This window comes from Apostichopus japonicus, chromosome 7 (assembly GCF_037975245.1).
Source record: "Apostichopus japonicus isolate 1M-3 chromosome 7, ASM3797524v1, whole genome shotgun sequence".
NCBI classification, from domain to species: Eukaryota; Metazoa; Echinodermata; class Holothuroidea; order Aspidochirotida; family Stichopodidae; genus Apostichopus; species Apostichopus japonicus.
This window is the reverse complement of record NC_092567.1, coordinates 23,735,945-23,755,184: the sequence shown is the minus strand read 5'-3', so window position 1 is coordinate 23,755,184 and position 19,240 is coordinate 23,735,945. Positions and strand designations below refer to the sequence as shown.

Genomic DNA, 19,240 nt, shown 5'->3' with positions numbered 1-19,240 from the left:
GGGGGGGTGGCTATGGCCCCTTCTCCCTGAATTTTCTCATAGTTACTCTCATGGATAGGTCCTTAAAGAATATCTGCTATACAGCATAAATACCAACTAAAATGCAATTTATTATGTACCTGTACTTCATGAGAGGCATATACTACCTACACTATGCAAGTGCTACAGGAAACCTTTTAAGCTTTCACAATATTTGGAAACATTACTTTTCTATGCATGCAATTAGTAAACTTCCTCCAGTTACTAGTTGTGAGGAAATATGTCACTGTAGTGTTACTCTGTGTGTGTGTCCAATTAGAGGATGGAGATCATGTGATATGTCAAAGGTCATCACCAAGGTGACCTTACAATGGCAGTGTCACTATCACTCAATTTAGCCATCAACCAGACAAAATGTTTGATACAAGTTCAAATGGTCAACTCACATCTACTTTGTTGTGTATTTACATACAGTTTGTGCAAACAATTAAAGAAATCAAACACACATATATATTAAATTCTCTACGGTGGAGTCTGAAACTAAGGATACTATTAAATTACTGATTTTGCTGTATATGGTATGGCTCTTTACATTGAAAACTAAAAAACTTTACCCACCCCCCCATATAAAAAGAGATAAAAAATTGCTGATATAGGTCAAATTTGGCAACCCTGAGACATTGTGTTACCATGGTGACACAAACTGATGGTCTTGTTCATCGTCATCAGGTGGTGGACGGCTAGGAGAATCTTCATTTCACCTTCTTCTGAGCAGTGCCGATGTTACAATTATTTACCTGTAAATAAAACATGTTCAAAGTTATTCCACAAGCTGGACAAATATAAGTAACACCATAGTTTCAAGATGTGGATATTTGTGGACCGACCATTTTTCAGGTTTGATTGCTAACGATATAAGGGGTTACCTAGTTATATCCCTAGAAGGGGGATCCTTCAGGGAAGAAAGCCACAGTATTGTTATGTAACAAAATTGCATTTACAAAACATGAGCATCTCCCATCTATAACTCACTCTGTGATTAGTTGCTTGTAACATTGTTTGTAGAAAAGTCAATGGCTCTATAATGAGCTTGTGTCAGATTAACTGAAACAAAGTAATGTTTGGTGACTACACTTAGTTTGAAAATCTTAAAAATGAAAAAAAAAAAGCAACATCCAATCTGAAGCAACCTAATTTCTTACCTTGACTGCAAACCGCAAGGAACAAAGGGTCTCTTGGAAACATTCTTCTTTGGGTGAAACATTAACAAACATTAAACTGTCAAAAAAAAATTGAAAAAAGAAATTTACTTAAAATACTCCTTTTCTCTAAAAAAAAAGAGATTCACTTAAAATACTCCATTCTTGATTAATGTTTTCCTAAATTTCTCTTAGCTACTACAAGGTTATCATTATGCTCCAAAAGATTTCCTAGAAAGTAAAGAATTCAGTGAAACATAAGATGTATACATAATGCCATACTACTATGTTTATATGCACAAGTAAGACTATATGCAAAACATTCAGATGCCGTAACTACTGTATGTGTTACATGCTGTGTTGGTTACTCTAAAATCATATACCATTTCATCTCAAAATAAAATAAAACTGTTAGCAAACTGCTTATCCACTAGAGAGCCTGTGTAGGAGAATGTGTAAAAGTAAGTTGGCCTGACGTTTCAATCCTAGCAGGATCTTCTTCAAAGGCTAAATGACAAGTAACAGTAACAGAAGGGACAAAAACACGCACAGAATACAGACAGGTTAATGAGCATGGTGAACACAAAGAGATGGATGTAAGGGGTTTGGTAGACAAGGGATGGAGAGAAGAAAGTTACTGTTACTTGTCATTTAGCCTCTGAAGAAGATCCTGCTAGGATCGAAACGTCAGGCCAACTTACTTTTACACCATTTCATCTCATCAGTACAATGAAATAGTGGGATATATTACATCTACCTTGTCACATTGCCATAACTTGTTTATTGTTTCAGCATACTTTTAAAATGTCAAAGATTTCGAGATTTCCACAAACACTGCCTGAAGTATGATGTCTCACTGTGTCAAACTTTCGGAATAAAAGAGGTATAAAAATAAAAAATGTATAAAAATCTTGACAAATCCTCATCATGCTTATGGTCTGATTCTGACAGACTTGATGTTTAAATATCTCACTATTAAGGAGCAGCAAATAATCTGAACAACTCACGTTTTTGAGTTGCCTCCCAGGGAGTCTTGAAGAAGATGAGTCAGTTTACAGTTTCTGTATGGTACATGGCTGTCTTTATTCGAGAGAGCCATAATGACCTTGCCGAGGTTGCTGAGGCTCTGGTTTATATTTTTCATTTCCTTTAGCCTCTCTTTTTCGTAGCCCGCCTCGGGGAGCCTCTCGCTGCCAGCCAGATCTACAAGATTTAACGTACCTAGAGCAAGAAAGAAAAAAAAAAAAAACGGTTGGGATGAGGCACCTTGTCAAGCAAACATGTTTTGTGTGTGATTGACAGAGTAATCACACAAAAACATGTTTGCTTGACAAAATCTTTGTATGGATTTGCTTTTACCTTTCTTCGCTTCCTCTTTATTTTTTTCTCTGTATTTCCTTATCTCTTTACTCTCTCTGTACTTATGTGATTTTTGAAATTCTCTTTTGTTTGTTAAGGGTCCAGACTCAAAAAGTCTCTACTTACTTCTGGTTCCTCCACTTCCATTTTAGCATATTTTGAACTTTGTTTATTGTTATTTCATCTTAATGTAAGTAAATCACTCATTGACTCTGTTACTGTTTATATATATGGAAAGTGGAAAATAAACTTGACACATGCCAACCGTTTTTTGTTTGTTTTTGTTTTATACATTGAAACCATGCACCCACACATGAGGAACTCACATAAACAAACTTATAATAACTGACATGAAAGCATTGTCACTTTATAGGGAGGCTTTATGGAATTAATTCTATGTTGTTGTAGAGCTTTCATAAACACTGCTGTTAGCCCTGCAAGTATTCCTCTTTCTTCAGTTGGAATTTTTGAGAAATGAACCTTTAAGCATCTGAGGGGGCTCTGATGTTTTATGAAATGAAAAAGAACATGCTTTGGTTGAGTTAGATGATCTTTTTCATACATGTATTTAATGTTATTTTAACTACCTACAATGTAACTTTAACACCACATCTGCATCAGTTTAGCCCTAAATGAGTATTTTAGAGGTTAAGCCAAGGTGAAATTTCTTGAAAACAGTGCAGTGACCATATATGCAAACATTCCTCTTAACTAATCTGTTTCCTGATTTTGTAGCGAGAGGCATTGGTATCGTTCAAATCAACGAATTATCTCAACTTAAGAAATGGTCCCGAGAGAGCCAGACTTCAGAGTAAGTCCATTTGATGTTTCCTTCTTTCCTTTAAATGTCAATCAATGGCCTAAGAATCCAAATAATGGTAAATGGAACTTATTACAAACAACCTTTGAATATCCTGTTTGAGAATATATGAAGGTTTTTCAAGTGAATATTCTTTTTAACTTCAACTGGACTGAAGAATATGAAAGCATGATTTATTTTCAATGCTAGATAACTAACATACGATTCATTTTTAGCTTCCAAGCATCATCAGCACGAGATTCACATGTCATCTCGAGATTCATCGACAACCCTCTTCTTATCGGTGGCAAAAAGTTTGACTTGCGAATGTACGTTCTGGTCACATCTTACAAGCCGCTAAAATGTTACATGTAAGTAAATGCAAGCAACATCTTTCCTTCTCTTCTTCATTTTTGACTTATATGAGTTTTTAATTTTTACAATATATCTTATTCTTACCTTGCTATTATTAAATTTTGTTTCATTGAATTTATTTAAATTTTGATGTATGAGAAAGTGGTCTGGTCGATGAGCCCTACAGAATCAAATGGAGTCACTTTTAATGTTCAGTCATTTAAAGAAGTGATTTAGGAGTATGTTCTAGTTTTCAACAAGTGTCTAACTTTGGGGAAATACCGTAGGTTATTGATTAATTACAATTTTGTTTTTCTTTTCAGATATGGGCTTGGTTTTTTTAATTTCTGTATAGTGAATTACAGTCTCAGCTCAGCAGAACTTGATATGTTCATCAATCTTAACAATGTATCAGCACAGAAACACAGTGTGGGATGACCAGCTGTTGTCATTTTTGCCTTACTTATTCGAGTATTTGCGTGTCTAGTCTGCATCATATTTACTTGGCAGATCTACCTCGTGCTAGCGCTATAGTTGCGAAGCCAAATTTTGACCATATACAGCTCACTCATCTAGACCATTACTGGAGAGTTGAACCAGTCAATTGAAATAGTCAGAGAGGCGACTGGGTCGTCGGAGGATCATTTAGAACATAGTTGTCGAGAGTAAGTATAACTTAAAATTATATTTAACCTCTTCAACAGGAATTGGCTATGGAAACATGCATAGCACTCATTTAGGGCTTTGATAAAGTTAGTATTCATATGTGTTGCAGGGCAGAAGACAGCACATGGATAACAACGTTTAGCCACCCTCCCTCTCTCAGAATAGGACCCAGATTATCTACGTAATCCTACTATCTTGCCAACTTTTAGAATTATGCTTTTTAAGAACTCATTTATCTACAGAGCAGCCATTTATATTCAAAATGGGTTCTTAGAATCTCTGTTATAATCCTTTTAATCTTTAAAACTTCTAATCATCCATCTTATTTCTTTTTGTTCATGCGTTCATGTTTGTACATTTTTACGTCTTTTATGTATCATTTTTTATGTGCCCTATTTATAAATTTTATAATTTATACTGGAATTAAGAAATTGAAATTGAAAAAGAAATTGAAATTGAATTACCTGAGGTGCTGTCACCAGTTATGCTGTTCCTTCCTGTAATCTTCAGCCTGAAGATGCTGTGACTCCTTGAAGACCTCTCGTTGTATGCTGTTGAGGCAACTGCCCGATTTTTGGCGGCTTTCATCAGGAGATCGGCGACCTGCCCCTCTGAGGTCACCGAATATTTCTCTATATTCGTAACCTCTACTTCTTTCGACTTTCCTCCTACCATGTGAATCTCTGGTTTCTTGGAGCTGTCCTGTCCAAGCAGGTCCTTAATGACTTCGTTGTAGATTTCCAGAAATGTAGCTTCCATTTCAAACTAGGGGAGACGAAAAGGAAAATATGCTTAACATTGAATCTTTCAGGAGGTTGGAAGAATCCGAACATATCCATATCTCAAAGACACAAAACCATTTTCACTTTGGTTTATTTGTGAAATACAAATGGGTTTTAATTGAAAAACGCTCCCATCAGGAAACAGGGTTGGTTTTTACGTAAACCTGACACAACGTCGTCACATTAGCGTTCAGTACTCACAAGGGATGGACTCTGTTACGTCGGTCTGTAACTTACTTGCACATTATACAATAAAATACGAACGGAATAAGCGAAGGAGTATAGAATTAGTATTGTGACGATACCTGCCAGCCCTTGTCTTGCAATGAAGAAGCTGCTAAGAATATCTGACCGACTGCCCTGGGAATCATTCCTTCTTGGTGCGTGTCTGTTCGCACCGGTCCTTCCATCGTGAATGTTTTACCGCTGCCGGTCTGGCCATAAGCAAAGATACACACGTTGTACCCGTCTAAAGCACTCTAAACGAAAAACAATTAATCAATTAACACAGAATTTTTCTTTTAAGGTGGTTTGTAATTTGATCTTATTTTTGTTATTTTATTGTCCTACTACTTGAAATACTATGTTGTGGGTATCTCTGGCAAATCTGCAGCCATTTTGCTGTTACCAATTTCCCTTTTTGGTACAAGCACATGTATATTCTCTGATTTAATTATCACACAAATACATGCACCATGAATAAAGTAGTAGGATGCAGAGGATCTTAACTTTCACTCTCTAAAGTTTCACACAATAGGCACAGCTGGTCAGCAGTTTTTTCTATTATTTTTGAAGCAGTGCCTTATTCAATTGGGACTTTCTCCTCCACTCCCATTTCCCCCAAAAAGAAAGACAAATATACTTGAGCGATACGATTCACACATGTCCACATTGCCTAATCGTGTCGTGCACATATAATCACAATACAAGTCAAACACAAATTCCAAGTGTCTATTATACTTCTTTCTGGTATCCACCATCCTATGACCAAGGCTAATCTTACCTGGACAAGCTGCGAGATTTCGCTGAAAACTTCGGACTGCGTAGAGGCTGGTCCGAAGATATGATCGAATGAAAACTCTAGTTTCTTTGAAGTCTGCGAATGTTAGAAATAAATTGTTTAGTTTGTACATTCTCCACTTGGGTACTTCATTTTTCTTCCCTGGTTTTGAAGAACAACATTTTTCAATGATGTATTTATTCAAATAATTTAAATAAAAATCAAATATTTTTAGTGAAAATGTCAGGTAGCGCTAGCAACAATATTGGCTCAATATTCCCGGATAATTACAGAACTTTAAAAATTATCAATTTCTTGCAAACAATTAGTCATGGAGTTTACACTTGATTTCTGGTTTTACCTTATTTACGCTTCTATCTCTCAGATTGATCAATTCCAAGAGTTTCTGATCTTCGCTAAACGAGATGAAGTCTTGTGCTTCTTCTTCTTCTCCTGTAAGCAGTGGTCGAACTCTGCAGTAGACACGAATGTTACCCTGAATAGAGAGAAAAGGGGCATTATTTATAGCTAGGTTGAAATTGAGTCATAATAACTGTTGTCACTAGAATATGCAGTCCCAAATCTTAAGAGCACTAAAAGAATTCAGAAGTTTTCAAAAGCAATTTCTTCAAGGTTCTGATTTTATCTAATCCCCAGATATTGAGATACTGTATATTAAGCAATGGGACGTCTCCGAAAAATATATGCTTTGAAGTGGAGGAGGGAGGGATGGTAGGTTAATAGGAGCGGGGGGGGGGGGGCTTTGTAGGTTGATAGGAGAGAGGTGATAGAGGGGGCGTGTAAAAGGTAGGATGTTCGTTGAAATATGAACATAAAAAATATACGAACATAAACAAAATAAATAATATGAACATGTATTTCTCATGAGAAATATATAACTTTAACTTATTTTAAACTAATAGCAATTCAGGATTCTGATATATTTAACGAAATAAATCAAAAGCTGATCAGTTCCATCGGAATTTGAATTCTGTGCTAAGATATCAATATGACAATCAATTTTGAAATGAATGGAAGAAAAAAATCTTCTTGTCAGAAATGCATCCAAAAATTCTGACATGGTGAGCATCTGTGTATTTTCAACTGTGTTGAAATATATTTTTTTCACCCCTAAATTCTGAAAATTAAAGTCTGAAAGTAGATTAAGTTAGTGAGGAAGAAAATATTAGGGGGAAGAGTGGCAAAGAATCCAGGGAAAAATATACAGCTGCATAGAAAAGAAAAAAGAAACCCTTAGAAAGAATTTTATCCTCCTGCATAAATTTTATCCTGCATAAATTAATTAATGCAAGATAGATAAAAGTGGAATGTTTGGCAGTCGTTGTCACCTACTGTAAAAAAAAGGAAGCAAATGTGGTCATGAAAAACCAGTAGAACCATGACAATAAACAACAACAAATTGTGTATGCCATGAAGACGATTGTTATTGCAACACACAAGGTAGAACTGACCATTGAAGCCTTTGGTGCAAGGGTTTAATATGATCAGTATACAAAAAAGACTTAATAGTAAAAAAATGTCAAAATCTTTTCTCTAAATTTTAATCAAACTTTCTAATTTTCTATCTCATCATTGGATGCATCATAATTTGAACAATCAATAAGTCAACATTCACTGGTTTTTATGGTGTGTGTTTTATTACTCACCCCCCCCCCCACACACACACCTCCCTCCTTACTGAATCCTGTTGGTAAAGCTCAGTAGAATCCAAGGTCACAGGTCAAAAGTATTCAGATATATAAAGACAAGTTGTTTTTAAGACAAGATATATAAAGACAATATAAAGACAAGATATATAAAGACATTTGTTTTTTGTCATCAATTTGCATATCTATGATATTACAGGTCAACTGTCTGTTTGAAATATCATTTTTTCCCAACTACTGATTCCCTAAGTTAATACTGTATATTTTGTTTACTTTCAGTTCCTGGACTGCATTGTGGAGGTATTTCCTCATCTCTTCTCCTTCTATCAGCTTTTGATGCTGCTCCTCAAGTTTGGCGTTTAGCTCTTCGACGGTTCCGTTTAAATTTGTGATCTCTGCGTCTCTGTCGTTTATCACCATCTCCTTCCTCTCCAACGTACTCTGTAAACGTTAGTTAAAGGAGCATACTGCCGTTTGAATTAACAATCGTAACGGGGCAAATGTCTCACTTAATTTATGACTTAAACAAGGAAGAGAATTATGAGACTATCAAAGCAAATCACTATTTACTTGTTTTACATTTTTGGTTTTGCAGTGTTCACCTTAATATCATGGGAGTAAATATTCACCAAAATACCTTTCTATATTGAGACCAAAGTCTCGGGTGTTATTACACTGGTCAATACTAAGCTAAAACAGAAAGCTATTCTATCTAAATGACAGGGATACTGTAGGGTTTGGCTAAGACACAGTATGCTCCTTTAAGTAACAGCCTCACACAACTACCATATATACAACATTGTCACCTCATATTTAGTGTACATTTTTCAATATTATCAAACACTCAGACAAAACCATTTAACACTGTGCCCTCCCCCCTCTTCCAAAGAAAACCCAAAATTCAATTCAATTTTTGATTGGTACTTTATTTTTGGACAATCAAACGGCACATTCTGTAGGTCGCTGGAGGTCATATTTCACACACACACACACACATGTATGTAGTGTAATGTAATTTCTGAGAGACAATAGCTTAGACAGGCAGAATTCCTGACTGTGCATTCAAGGTCTGGAAAACTTGCTGTCCTATACTCAGGAAACAAATGGATCTGACTTTTTGTTTGATTTTTCTTAGATTTGGCGTGCTCTGTTACGGTTTACCTTCAATTCTTGAACTGTGTTGTGAAGAGATTTCCTGGCCTCTTCTCCTTCGATCAGTTCCTGGTGCTGCTCTTCAATTTTCGCCTTCAAATCCTCAACGGTTTTGTTCAGATTTGAGATCTCGTTGTCTCTATCGCTTATGACCATCTCTCTCCTCTCCAAAGTAGTCTGCAATTGTTATTTAAAGGAGCATACTGCCGTTTTGAGCATATTTCGTACAGGGATCATAAAAGAGTACGTTGGTACTGCCTTGGTATGAATGAGATTATCAGAACATATTGTGTCCCGAATTATTTCTCTTTTTGGCTTACACATGACCGATTGAAATAGGTTGGGAAAGTATTTAAAACTTAACTGAATCCAAACTTGGTACATTTTCAACCGAGAGGAATGTCAATATTTCAAGGACCTGAAAATTCTCTGTTAAGTCATTGATGTTCTTTCAATTGCCAAACGACACTATTTACACATTATGTAGCTACTATGCAGTTACTTTAGCAAAACGAAGTCTGAAGCTTTAACCTTCAATTTGCCCAAAATATGCAATATGCTCCTTTAAATAACAGTCACAAACTGTACTGTTTTGTCATTGTCGCACAGAAGTTTACTCGCCGGCATCATTTACACCAGGAAACATCCAGAACAAATTCTCAATGAACTTATGGGAAAATGTTCAGGCGAACCCAGACACACTTCTTATGGGATGTACATTTAGGTACCGTATACATATGTTCTATGCATATTCAGTACATTTCCTATGGATATGTATATGCATATTCATAACATTTACTAAGGATATGTGTGAGCGGGGATGTGGATAATTGTGTGTTCAACAAGGAAATGCTCATTTTAAAGGGTGTGAAGACTCGCGCAAAGAGAAACGTCTTATGCCGGTAATTTGACTTTGTTTCGAATGAGGTGTAACAGAAGTGTTAAACACCACCATCGATCCCAGAAAATACACACACAGCTTGCTACCGTCAGTAATTAGACACTAGTGTACAGTCAGTACATACAGCTGCGGTCAATACCCACAGCACAGTATACAAACGATACAGCGATGGACATCTCAGGTCCAGCTAAAGATAACAAAGTATCATTAACTGTCTGCATTTTGTAGCGACACAAACAAACGTCACTTGCAAGCAACAGAAACTTTTTCAGATGGCCGCACGCAGTTTGGGGCGAGTCTTCCATGCCTTTAATGCTGAAGATTTCATAGATGTGAAATGCTCTGTTACTTTACCTTCAGTTCTTGAACTGCATTGTGGAGACGTTTTCTCGTCTCTTCGGCCTCGATTAGTTTCTTATTCTGGTCTTCTATAGTTGCAGTCATCTCGTCAATGTTTTGTTTCAGTCCTCTGATTTCCCCATCTCTCTCTTTGATCACCATTTCCTTCCTCTCAACCGTGGCCTGTAAATGTTGATGAAAGTGTCAGAAAATGTTGCAAAACACATGAATAGTGAGTTATCAATGAAGATCAACATATAAGCTGCAGCTGGATGCCTGTGAAGAGGTCAGATAGTCTCTACCAAAACAGATGGTACCGATTGGTGAAGCCAGCTGAAAGGATATACTCTGGTGCATGACTACCTATTCCTCCCTCACTGTCGACATGTAAACAGGTTTATGAACATAGAGGAATGACCACCTATTCCTCCCTCACTGTCATGTATACAGGTTTAATCACCATTACAGGCTTGCAATAACCATATTGTATTGACACCCGGTAGGGACAATATTTTTCTATACTGTATTCAGAGCAATTAAATTGTCAGTATGAGCAGTATGAATATCATGTTTCTATTGATCAGATAAAGGTTAGGAACTGTTTGTACTGTCAGTATGAGTGCTTTCAAGCATGATATGGCAGGACAGTACAGAGTGGTATTAGCATGGGACAATTTTCCCAACTGGCTGTGTATTGACCTAATGTTAACCTCAGCATTAAACATTTTGACCCAATTCTGAGAGCTCTGTAAGGGTCATGTGACAAAGAACAGTCTTGTTTATCTTTAAAACTAATACAAACCTTTGTATTGGATAACTCCATCTCCATGGAAATGGTCTCCCTCTGTAACAGGTCATATTTGCCAGATTTGACCTCCAACTCTCTCGTTATCTCTTTTATCCGACCTTCCAGAATCTCAACTTGAGTTTGTAGAGTTTCTTTCTCTTCCAGATGAGACTGAGCGGTCTCCTTGACAACCAATAATTCCTCCTCCTTTTCTGAAACCGACGCCTGCAAATCTAAAATTTGGCCGCGTAGGTCCCATCCTGGTTTAACAGACTTGACACCTGTCAGATGCACAAGGATTGAACATTGCATATTTATTTATAGGTTTACAGATCTGTTAACTGGTGCACTTCTTGGGGAAGGTTTTTTATGTGTCTTTTCAATTTTTTTTATGTACCCCCAAAAAGTCACGTAAATTGTGGTGAAGTCTGCCAAGTTTGCAGTGTGCCACTTTCCTACTTGAAGAGTCTAGACTGGTATTGTTGACACAATGAATACACTCAGGAGAAACAAGTACATTTAATTAAAGGGGATGTGTGTAGGCTTGATTGAGGAGGGAGGGGGAGGAATGGAAGTAAAGGAGAGATGGAAAGGAGGGATGGAGGAAAAGAGGAAGGAGTTATTCATGACAGCAGTCTTTATCAAATAGAAAAATAATGATGGTTTAGTATGTGTCTCCTTTAATTTATCAACCTTTACCACTATCAAGGATAGTGAAGGCGAACAAATAGCTTTTTTTTCGTCTGAAATACTAAAATAATAAGACAACCACATCTTTAATCGATCACTACAAACTACTTTGTATATCGAATGGCTGACTTGTGGGTACAACGATAAACATACACATGGTACATAATAATTTAACTCTAATATAAACATAAGAATGTTTAGTAAACACTGTACACCACTTCTTCCAGAATCTGGATTAAAAAAACTTAAAACGGTGTGATGCAATTGCTTACCATTCTTTGCAGGCTTTCTCATCCCAGGAGGAGCAGTCTGTTTAGTGTTAGCTGTGATCATGAAAGAAAAATGAAGAACATAAAATAAAATAATGACAGTCACATTGAAATTTCCTATTATTGAAATGTGTGTCGCCTGTCACTACCAGTCAACCTGCTTGGTTCTAATTTCTCCTGTTAATTAACTAGTTTAATTTGGGAGCCATAGTGACGACCATCAGTTTGGTCTCAAATCTTAGCCCTGTGAAATTGCTAAAAGCTATCAGGAGGACTCTCCTACTGACAGATGTGACCCTCCCAAATATTCCCAGAAATTGTTCAAATTAAACAAGTACTGAATATGATGACAACATGGTTCCTTACAGGGGGTGGGGTGGGACAGGAAGGCTGGGAGAGGGGTGGGATGCTTATGGCTCTAATAAAACTAAAAATACTGTGGGTAAGTGAGAAAAATATTGACTGAAGTTACTGAATTCCACATGTGTGACCAAAATGAAGTTACCATTTCCAATCGGCTTCTTCACCGCAGGGCGGGCTGTTTTGGTACCCCTAGCGGTTGCACCTATGAATGGTGGAGAATTAAAAACATCATACGAAATTGAATCAAGAGTCCAGCATATATCGATTTAACTTCGTTATGCTATTTTCTCAACAGTGAACTCTTTTCATGATAGCAATGACAGAAACTATGAATTGACGGCAATTTATTCATATGGAATTGCAAAGCAACTAATCAAGTACTCTTTACAAATTATTTTAACTTTACTACACAAATGCAAAATTGTTGAAATCATTTTTTGTACAGAAAACCATATTATTTATGATATTTTAACTAAAGTTCACCAAACTCAGCGTACTAATAAGTAATGTTTAAATAACCATATTTCCTTTGCTGGGATGATCCATGGTTTTCTTAATATTATTTTGCAATTATTAAACACATAAAATAATTTCTAGAGCGGGAGTCAGTAGTCAATCCCATGTCTATTGTATGGTACAAACACTTTAAGCCTAAACCAACCCCCCCCCCCACTCCATCCCCTTCCCTTCACAGCAACCATGATATTATAACAATATTTAGAAAGAACATGAATAATAGTCTGGAAAGCAAAACAGCTTTTCATTCTTGATCCCGTCCAGCCTCCCGTCGGGGTGTCAGGGCATAAAATTTTGGACTTACTGATAGGTTTCTTTGCAGCCGTCACTGGTCCTCTCTTGATAACACCTGGTTTTAAGATGGAAGGAAGAAGAGTAACAGAAAGGAGATTATCAGTGGTTGTACAATCTATTTAATCTCCTTACTCAGTGGCAAAATATCACAACTCTTTGCTTTCTAAAGTTGCCTTGAAACAGCAGTTGCTTGTGTTGACAAATGTTACTTCCTCCATCACCAGCTATAAGGAATGTTAGAACAGAGATGATATACTGCTTGTCTGTGTAACATGAAAATCTGTCATAAAGTAATAGATAAATTGTACACATTTTGTACACAAATTGTAGCTTTTTTCAAAGCTAACATCAAGTACATGGACACCTCTAAGCCTACAATAGTTTAACACCATAAATTATTGGATAACTTTTTTGCCCCAGTAAGATGGATATCAAATTTATGATTATTAATTGTACAAATCTACCCCAATAAGCTATATCTTGGTATAGAGATTATTTTATGTTATTGATCCATTCATATTGTCATATGTTATGCATGTCTTTAGTTTAGAGGAGCTCATTAATTTGTCATTGTTTTTCATTCTTTCTTTCTTGTTGTTTCCTTTCATTCATTTAAATATCATTAAGAGAATATTCTAACTTTCTAAAACCCCAAGGCTTCCTTAGACAGGTCCTTTCAAAACTACATATATGCTGAAAGTGTATAGTGATACATAATCTGGTACATGTGAAGAAAAGTAAACAAAATGATAGCAGAATACATACTGTACCTACCTTTATGGCCAGTATACAATGAAAACAATATTTGCACAGTTAAAAATGAACTCCATGAACCTGCCATACCCAAAAAGCTTTAACATTATTCTTGGGGTTGTTAACAAGTTTTACCTGTCGCTCTGGCTGGTTTTGCCGTGACTTTCCTGGCAGTAACAGCTGGTTTTGTTGTCCTTTGGTCAGTACAAAGTTTCTTTCCTATCGGTGCTCCAGGAACAGTGCTGGTCTCTACTTTTCTCTTCCTACTCACTGGTATAGCATCTTTCACAGGAAGCTTTGAAAGCATTGGGAGTCGACTTTTCACATTATCATTTCTTACTCCGAGCGCTCTCCTCTTTAAATATGAAGAGAGAAAATCAGAGTCAATTCTGCCCTGCAATATGTGTAGATTTTCTAAAAAATTATAAACTGTTAAAATTGTCTTTACATACGTAAAAGCAACTAAGCATAGTTCTCCAATTTCTAAAATTGTAATGATTCTTCTTTATAGAATTCAAGAATTTATTCTTCCTCTGTTCACCCAACTAACTCATTTTTCAATTTGTTTGTCTGTAACACATGACGGCTCTGAATTTTATCTCTTTAATTGTTTTATTTAAAAAAAATTATGATTCTTGTTTTGTGCAAAATTTTGCCCACTTTTCATAGCGTTTTGCAATGCATCCTTGGATAAATTATTCCCTGTACTGATGTGACATGTAAAGCTACCAAATGCAGGACTCACAAAGAGACTGAACTTAATGTAAGGACTAACCGATATATGTCTTATCTTGGGATACAACTTCAATAATGCAGTCTAACATTTTAAAACAATGTTTAGTTTTGAATATTGATACTAAACCAACAAACTTATTCCCTGGATGGCACAATATTATTTTCCAGTAACGATGAATGAATATTGAAAGTGCACATGATAGGTCCATATTGTAGTAAGTCTATCTATTTTTGTAATCCCTTCATACTGTACCTGAGGTATCCCAGACATGGCTAAAGGTTCCGTCTTCGTTGACCAAAAAATAGGACTAAAACTGAGGAGATAAGTAAGGCTACCTGAGGAGAAAGAAAGAAGACGCATTTGGGTGTACAACTGAGTTTACTTATGGAACTGAGCACTTCCAGGCTAGGCTATAGGAATCTCTGTGAATGATGTTATTGTCAGTTGACTGGTTAGTCAATGGATCCTAGGCCTAGTAGTAGTACCATTTGGTTTAGTTCAGTGCACACACTTGTAGAGAAAAATGAAAATAGGACAAGTTAACTCCAACTAATTATATAAACTGTAAGTACTGAAGGAAAGAAAAGAGATGTTTTCAGGCTGGTGTACAGGAACAGAATCAATCTTTATTCAGCAAACCATCTGTTAATCATTAATCAAGGTATATTACATGTATAACAAGAATTTATGCAAATGAGAATATAAAAGGAAGTTATGCATACTAAGGAAGCAAACTTGTGTACAAATGATCAAAACAGGTGGAGAATAATAGAAACAAGGTAGTATCAAAGTTGAAGCATGCAAGATTGAAAATAAACAAAGGTAAGTAAAAATATCTGAGGAAAGGTAGTAGCAGCTATCTGGAACTTTTAGAAAAACACAGAAAGCGGTCTGCTACACACTTAGGCCTAGGCCTACTTAGATTTCTAGCCTATCCTAGGACCATAGTTTCTATCCTAGGACCATAAAAGACTGGAATACACAATCCTTGGCCGTTAAAGAGAGCCCTAGTCTTGAGGTGTTTAAGACAAGATTGTCCACGCATTATTATTAGCTCTGTTGCGCTGCACACCAACATCCTCGTTGTGATACCCGGGAGGGGTTTTTAACAAGTATCTAGTACAGAGCAGAAGATTTAGAAATAGGCCTAGGATAATTTCTTACCAAATTTTACAGGACGATATGTTGAAAGCAATAGGCTTATATGGGAAATTGAGCATATTTTGGTTGGGCCATTGTGATCACATTACTGATGTCACTTGTCAGTATGATGGACTTTCATACATTCAGTCATAGTCGAAGCTTAACGTTAGGCTGTTTACTAAATAGGTTAGGCCTACAGTCTAGAGTAACGTCTTTAGTAACTCGGCGGCCCAGGCCTAAACCGTACTATGTTTTGCGTTTAGTTAGGTAAAGTTTCTTAGTCACTCAAGTATCGCATTTTCCAGTCACAGCGATAACTTAATTAATAAGGCTGAAACGATTTCTTACCTTTACTTCTAATGTAGTTGATACGAATATTTGAATAATGACGTTGTAACATTAACAATACAGCAAAATAATTTGTTTAAAATTGATGTACAATTCCTAACGGCGTTCGTGATTGGATAAAACCAGCCGGTGCGTGGCGTTTATCAATTCAGATATTGCGCCACCTTTATGGTACGTACGCGGTTTCGTCGTTACATAGATGTAAACTTGCATTTCTGTGGTTGTAAAATGGCAACGTAATTATCGATTGACTCACCATAATGCTGACCCCGCTGTCGGAAACGATATCTTTCAGCAACAACATTTATAGTAGGTTCAAAATGTTCTTCCAAAATTGAGAGAGTATGGTCAAATTTAGAAGTATCTGGAGGCAGTTCAGGTTTGGGTAAAGAATTATATACTCGCTGACCCTCAACTCCAACAAGTAAGGCAGTCTATAGTTGCGGCCAGCCGAGAAATCTTCGCCTTCCATGGCCAATTAATACTTCTCAAAAGTAAGCTTCTATTGCCTCCATGAAATAGCTGGAGATCCCGGTGCTGGAAGAAATGCTGGCGGCTGTAAAATTTGCGCCATCCTCGTCGCCAAAACTGTCGTGTAGTCAGGGGAATAAATAAGTATAAGACAATTAAGTCAACTTAACACAGCAGTACCGTAAATCCAACTCCTTGTCTAATTCCACGTGCAAACTTTATATACATGTTAAATACCAAACAGTTACGTAATTAATTACAACAATAAAACTGAAGTAAAACACATTTGCATAAATGCCAACGGAAACAAGTGTAGGGAGTAGAAGTATAGTTAAGCAAATAATAATTAGATGTCACAAAATTATATTATTTCTTCATATCCCCATAATCGATATTATATTGTAGTGACCGAGCAGTAACAGAACAAACTGAAACATATGCAACCAACAAAGATACTTTTTAAGAAAAAGTCACCCAGGAAAGAACCTGGGCACGAAAACCAAACTACCAAACGACTGATCCGCTCTCAGCCCCAGTCCCCTTGCATCGGGACTGTGACTGTGTGATCATCGTCAGGTGTGTATCACCATTCCCTAAGGGAACAGATACTACACATGATCTTAGCCAAAAGGCCGAGAAGCGATCAACCAACAAAGAATGACACAAGACAAGTTGACAGCTTGGAGGCTGAAGGAGCTATGCTCTATATTATTCTCTTGTAACATCATCTTCAACATACTTAACACTAACATAAACCAACACCTTAGTATAACACAATCCTATTGGTAGGTGGGAGACCACTGACCACTCCCACTAGGTCATTCCACCTCTCACAAACATCTACACCTGTATAACATGGGATCACACCAGTGTATGTGCACCTGCATGGATACTCTCCAATTGACCTGGCCACAAAGCTTCAAAACATAACTCAACTTACAGTGTAAACAATAGATAGAATACCAACAATGCCATAGATGGCTATCCTCAGTAAACTAGCACTAACAGTGACCACAATAGTCTAATATATGCCAGCAATAGACTAGCCTAAGATAGGATAAACAAGCTAGGATCCTACAATATAAGGAGCCACGTAAGTATCACGTGATGAATTATTTTTCGATGACATCATTTCGAGACAGTGGCGTAGCTACGGGGGGGGGGGTGGGGGACAGCCCCCCATGAAAGCTTGTCACCCCCAGTCGCCCTCCCACTTGGATTTTGGGTGTCGAAAAAAATTACATGTTGCGAAAAATATATCATTGGTCTGAATGGTCTCGAATCTCCATGGTGACCAGTCATGAACGACCCTTCGACCGCGGACCGGCAGTAGGCTATAGTTGCTGCAAAACCTGACGTGACATAGCACATAGGCCGAGAAGACATCTACAGTAGTCGCACTGTACTGAAAACTCATGTTAACGACCGTCGAATTATATAATTCCTGCTCTAATAAACAGGCGCGTAGCCAGGGGGCGAAGGGGGCGACCCCCCCCCCCCCTCTTAAGCATATTTTTGTACGTTTTTATGATATCGCTAGTAATTTCAAAATAGAAAATGCTTAGATGCAACTTGCAAGGCCTTGGAAGTGCCATTTCCAGCGATCTGGGAGGCATTTTCGGCCAAAATTTTCTTTTACGCTTCGCGCCAACTTATGGTGGCGCTACGCTTAGATAGTTTCCAATGCCGAATCTACGGCTCTGATAATTTGCCTACAGGTTCGCGCTCCCTTGGCAAATTCCTCGCTACGCGCCTGAATAAATACTGATACAAACAGCCAACCAGGATCATGTAACCAGTGCGCATTGACTGATCAAACAAGCTGTGAGCTATACTAAACCCTTATAGAAAGGTGGTTTCCAGGTACTGGAATGCCAAAGAAGATGTTAAAAGGTAAAAATTGCTGACATCATACAGGTTTCTCACATTATTGCTCGGCGTCATTGCCTCGATACTCTAGAGTAACAGCTGTTACATTTTCAATCGGGTTTTCACTTCTGGGACGTACCCTGATGCTCGTTAAACCGCTAAGAAACCAAATTTTCAAGAAAGGAGGCAATACTATGGCTGAGAACTACCGGCCAATCAATCTATCCCCTCAATAATATTTCAGATGCAATCATTGATGTCAGTTTGACATATAGTTCGGTCATTTCAGTATGTTACTTACCTGAAAGCCCAGTCAATCTTGCCTTATTTTTCACGCGCAATTTGCAGATTTGTCGAAAAATGTCAATGCCGGTGTCAAACTCACAAAGATATGTCATGATATTTCAAAGTATAACTTACCAGACTTTCACTGAACTATTTGATGACCATATCAAGACATGGGATCTCAAAATAAAAGATGTTGAGAAAACTTTAGAGCAGCTTACAAGGTCTGGGAATTGTGTCATTTCCAACGATCTAGGAGGCCTTTTTAGCTAAAAATTCCGGTACGCTGCGCGCCAACTCATGGTGGCGCTTTGCCCGCGACACGGACGGGTATCACTTCTGTACTTAGCACTTCGTAATACCTACGTCCGCATTCACATCGGTTGCACAGATAAGGTGGCGCTCCGCTTAAGTAGTAACAAGACGCCCTCCCATGAAATGGTCAAGCCCCCCCCCCCCCAGCGCCCCCAACTGAAAAAAATCCTGGCTACGCTAATGTTTCGAGATCATAAATTATTT

General features: G+C 37.4%; 1 protein-coding gene and 1 pseudogene across 1 annotated transcript; both read right to left on the bottom strand.

The window, feature by feature from the left end:
• Positions 1–216: 216 nt before the first annotated feature.
• Positions 217–16,515, bottom strand: LOC139969818 (uncharacterized). The gene is made up of 17 exons (XM_071975105.1): positions 16,353–16,515; positions 14,858–14,940; positions 14,005–14,224; positions 13,127–13,171; positions 12,449–12,508; positions 11,947–11,997; positions 11,000–11,265; positions 10,213–10,380; positions 8,967–9,134; positions 8,079–8,246; positions 6,500–6,634; positions 6,142–6,234; positions 5,444–5,617; positions 4,821–5,121; positions 2,186–2,399; positions 1,182–1,257; positions 217–776 (listed from the first exon to the last, which is right to left on the bottom strand). Exons 2-17 carry the CDS (start codon positions 14,873–14,875, stop codon positions 732–734), a joined length of 2,202 nt encoding a protein of 733 aa, XP_071831206.1. The 5' UTR covers positions 14,876–14,940; positions 16,353–16,515; the 3' UTR covers positions 217–731.
• A 623-nt stretch (positions 16,516–17,138) lies between these two features.
• On the bottom strand, positions 17,139–17,211 carry LOC139970357 (U2 spliceosomal RNA; annotated as a pseudogene).
• Between the last annotated feature and the right edge of the window lie 2,029 nt (positions 17,212–19,240).